At 27.4% G+C, this 4,294-nt stretch overlaps 1 protein-coding gene across 1 annotated transcript in view; it reads right to left on the bottom strand.

Annotated features, from left to right (window-relative positions):
- Nucleotides 1–2,087: 2,087 nt before the first annotated feature.
- The window catches only part of LOC126906705 (poly(rC)-binding protein 3-like), a 14,460-nt gene continuing 12,253 nt past the window's right edge, over nt 2,088–4,294 (bottom strand). The window contains exons 9-10 of the mRNA XM_050687458.1: nt 2,471–2,602; nt 2,088–2,392 (exon numbers count right to left, since the gene is read on the bottom strand). Coding sequence (XP_050543415.1) covers nt 2,149–2,392; nt 2,471–2,602 — 376 coding nt within the window. The 3' untranslated portion in view covers nt 2,088–2,148. The remainder of the gene's footprint in view (nt 2,393–2,470; nt 2,603–4,294) is intronic.

Below are 4,294 nucleotides of genomic sequence, written 5' to 3'. Positions count from 1 at the left end.
ATTGAAATGTAACTTGATTGTGTACTTATCATTTATTTCTTCCGCCAGTTATGCGAATCGTTATAAGCTTAAATGATAACATAACCTCAACATGCTTCCATGTATTAGAATATGATTGGTTAAATTCACGATTTAAGATAATATTATTTTAAATTGTAGTTAAATTTAAAGAAATTACTAACAGTGCTTCCTCAATAACTGTATGGTCAATATATAAAATAATTTTTAAGTATATTAGCATAGATAAAACATCATTGGCAACCATTTTTTTGTTAATTTATACCTAGAAAGATAGTGCATTATACCTTCTCGAAAAATATAAATATTTAATAATAGCTGTCCAGCTTGTTAATATTTGGGTAATAGCCGCGATTATCAACGATGACTGACATTTGCTAGCGCAAATTAAGATAAGAACCAGTTACTATTTAAAGGTAATTGTTTGTACTTTGATTGAAATGAAACATTTCGTTTCACATACTAGTTCGATGAAGCATATTGTGTTCTTTTTTTATTTATATTTCACTATTATTTGTTTCATTTTATTTTAGTATTGAGAATCTTAATATTTACATAAGTCCTCGCTACTTATTTGTTGTAGCATTTTCAAAAATTGAGTTGAAAAAAAATTACGTACGTTTATGGTCTCTTTTAAATTCTTCCTGTATTTGAATTTTTCTTTGGAATTTTGTACAAATCATACCAAAAGAAAAATTATTACCTCTTGTATATTTTAATAAAATTTCATTGAGATCATTGATTTTAAAATGTAGAAAAAAAATGGTTTTTATACGGTTGCCTAATTTTGAGATATTTTTTTAAATTAGCTTTAATGAGTGTTGTTCTGGTCTGCCATATCAAGGCACCATATAAAACCATAAGTTTAATCACTGAAGTGTATAGCTAATATATAATTCGAGGTTCAAGGCCTCAGGTCTTTCACAGAGTTCTGCTGCATGTTCTCTATGTAGCCAGGGCTTTTCTAACTCATGATTTAATATGTAATTTCCATCTTAGCTTACTGTCTAAAATAACATCTAAGTATTTCACCTCCGACTTAAAATTAATTTCTTGTTCATTCAGGCTAAGAGTACTAAAACTGTCAAGTACTTTAATTGGTAAACATTACTACCTCTGCTTTGTTTAGATTAACAGCTAGGTTACATTTACTGCACCACGTGTGTATAGTGTTCAGTCTCTGCTGTGTCAAGTCTATAATTTTGTCTGGGAATTTACCCTCTACTGCTATAGCTAAGTCATCTTTATAGGCTTGTGTGTTACAATATTTGTTTGTTTCTTGAATATGAGAAGCTACAGCTAGACACAATAGAAAGGAAGATAACACCCCTCCTTATGGGTATTCTTGTTTAACACTCATAATTACTTTGATTTTATTGAGCTGTCCCAAAATGGTATGTTCATTAACCATGGTTTCTATCCATTTAATGATAAATGAATCTAATCCATGCAATTGTGCAGATCCACACATAGCATCAAAGGGTGTTTTGGAAGAAATTAATAATTTTTGTGGTATAGTAATACAAGATATTTGGGTAGCATTCAAGTGCCAAAAAAAAAAAAAAAAAAAAGCAATGATTACTGATTTTTACTTAAAGAGTACTACAATTAGATATTGATTTGAAAGGTCATAATCGTTCTAAGTTTTTAACTGACATTGATTTTTCACCACCATAAAAATTTCTAATTACTTCATATTTAATGAAATTTATTATGCTACTCCTGATAAATTTTGGATAATAAAAAACAATTTTAATTATTTAAAAGAATTCTTCTTAATTAATTAAACTTATGGTAAGTTTCGCTCATACAATTTAAGAAATAAATTATAATTTATTTCTTAATAATTAATTATAATAATTATTATTTATTAATTCCTTGCTTCGATCTAAGTTGGAATATTTTTGAACACATAGAACATTAACTACTAGAACACTTTTTTTATAATATATTGAGTGTTCAGTATGTAAGGAAACAGGTCAATTGTTACAAACAATGAGAACAATAGAAACCTGTTTCCTTACTTACCTAACATCTACACACACACACACACAATAATAATTTAGTAGTTTTGGAAGCAAAATTATATAATATATTTTGGCCTCAAAATAAAAAATAAAGCTTATTAAATTAATAAGGAGTAAATTTATTATCAGTTTTTTCTCGTTTCTTGCTTAATTGTTTTTTGCTGTTAATATTTCCCAATAATTCTTTAAGTCCAGTTAATGCTCCTAAAGCACTAATTCCATTGGGGTTAGTTAATAGTGATGCTAATGTTTCAGAAGTTGATTTCATATCTGTTGTGTTATTAGTTGGGCATTCTTCGTCATAATCAGGTGCTTCACCTCCAGATGATTTATTATATTGATCAACACTAAACATTATATAAGTTTTTTAAAATGTTTTCTGAATTTAAAATATTGTTAGACAATTAAAACAATAAGACAACAACCTTAAATTAATTAAAGTCTTAGCAACATTAACAGCATCAGTTTGACCACTAATTGTAATAGCTCTTTCCATTTTACCAGATGCTTCATGTTCTTCAGTATTTGATATTCTTATCATTGCACCACTTATTCGCCTTAAAATAAAAATATAGAATACATTATTTTAATTTATATTATTTGGAGACAAAATGGTACATTTATAAAATAAATACTATAAAAAGGAACTGTTATTCATAGACTATCTACTAATGAAAGACGGACAGGGTCACTGTGCTATATCACAGAGTGCCAGTAATCATTGTATCTATGACTGAAAAGCGGACAGTCAGCTAACCAAATTCTAAGAAGGTGTCATAGTCACTATATATATATATTATTATTATTACTTTAACATTTGATTAATTTGAAAGACATTTTTTTTAATGTTGTGCAATAAATAGTAAATCATTTAAAACATAGTGAATCAATAGATGGATAATTGATAAAGTATTTAGAGGGGCTAGAATAATTTAAGTTATATTATAACTAAAAAAAATTAAGGTGTTATAATATTGGGAACCCAATGTTTGCCCAAATGAAATTTATCTTAAAAAATTTGAATAATTAACAAAAAAATGAATAATAATGAACAAAAAACCCAGCACAGGGGGGTCGCGGCACAGTGGTGACGTGGTATAGATGGATGAAGTATANGGGTCGCGGCACAGTGGTGACGTGGCATAGTTGGATCAAGTATAATGATATCTGACAGTGATTAAAATCACTATCAAAAAAAAACGCTTTGATGCAAATCTTTAGATAGTGTTTAATTTTAAAAAATTGGTGGACTATTCCAAAAGCTACATGATCTGCTTGTTCATTATTAATATCGTAATTAAGATAAAGTATGTAGAATGAAAAAGGGATTATTAAAAAATATTATTTCTCATAAAAAAATAATGTTGATCCATACACTTTTCAATATGTCATAGCATTATAAAGTTAAAAATGTAAAAAATAAAATCGAGAATTTTCACACAATAATAGCATTTGGTAGCCATTTTCACCGTGAAGATAAAATAAAGTCCGAAATTTTTTTTTCGCATAATAAAGTAAATTACATTAGCTTTAATTTAAGATATATATAAAAGTGTCAGACTTTCCGGAACACTTTCAAAATTTAAGTTGAAAAAGTTCTACTTTCTACATGCATTTTTAGATTTGAGCCCCCCTCGTATATAGGGAAATGGTCGGATTTAAAAAAACAGTATGTCAAATGAAAGATGTATATAAATACTACTACTCATGAAAAAATTGTACTGATCCATACATTTTTCAAAAAGTTATAGCATAATAAAGTTAAAAATGTAAAATACAAAATCGAAAATTTTCACACAAAAATAGCATTCGGTAGCCATTTTCACCGTGAAGATAAAATAAAGTCCGAAATTTTTTTTTTGCATAATAAAGTATATTACATTAGCTTTAATTTAAGATATATATAAAAGTGTCAGACCTTCCGGAACATTTTCAAAAGTTAAGTTGAAAAAGTTAATTTTTTGTGAAAAAGTTGTCATTTTAAATCCCCCCTTGTGGGCAGGTTAAGGGTTAAATTTATGAAAAAAATATACCAAATGAAAGGTAATGATATTATGCATCTATATAAAAAAGAATTATATTGATATGTTTATTTTTGAAAAAGTTATGGCACTTTTAAGTAAAAAAAATTGAAATAATTTTGAAAATTAGCGATTTTTTAATTTGTAATTTTGTTGAAGGTTTCCCCCATTTACGGGGAACGAGCGAATTTTTTTCAATTTTTGAGGGTAATGTCTTCGACTAGATAC

This window comes from Daktulosphaira vitifoliae, unplaced genomic scaffold, assembly GCF_025091365.1.
Source record: "Daktulosphaira vitifoliae isolate Bord-2020 unplaced genomic scaffold, ASM2509136v1 Scaffold_5, whole genome shotgun sequence".
In the NCBI taxonomy this organism is placed as follows: Eukaryota; Metazoa; Arthropoda; class Insecta; order Hemiptera; family Phylloxeridae; genus Daktulosphaira; species Daktulosphaira vitifoliae.
This window is presented reverse-complemented; position numbering and strand designations above follow the sequence as displayed.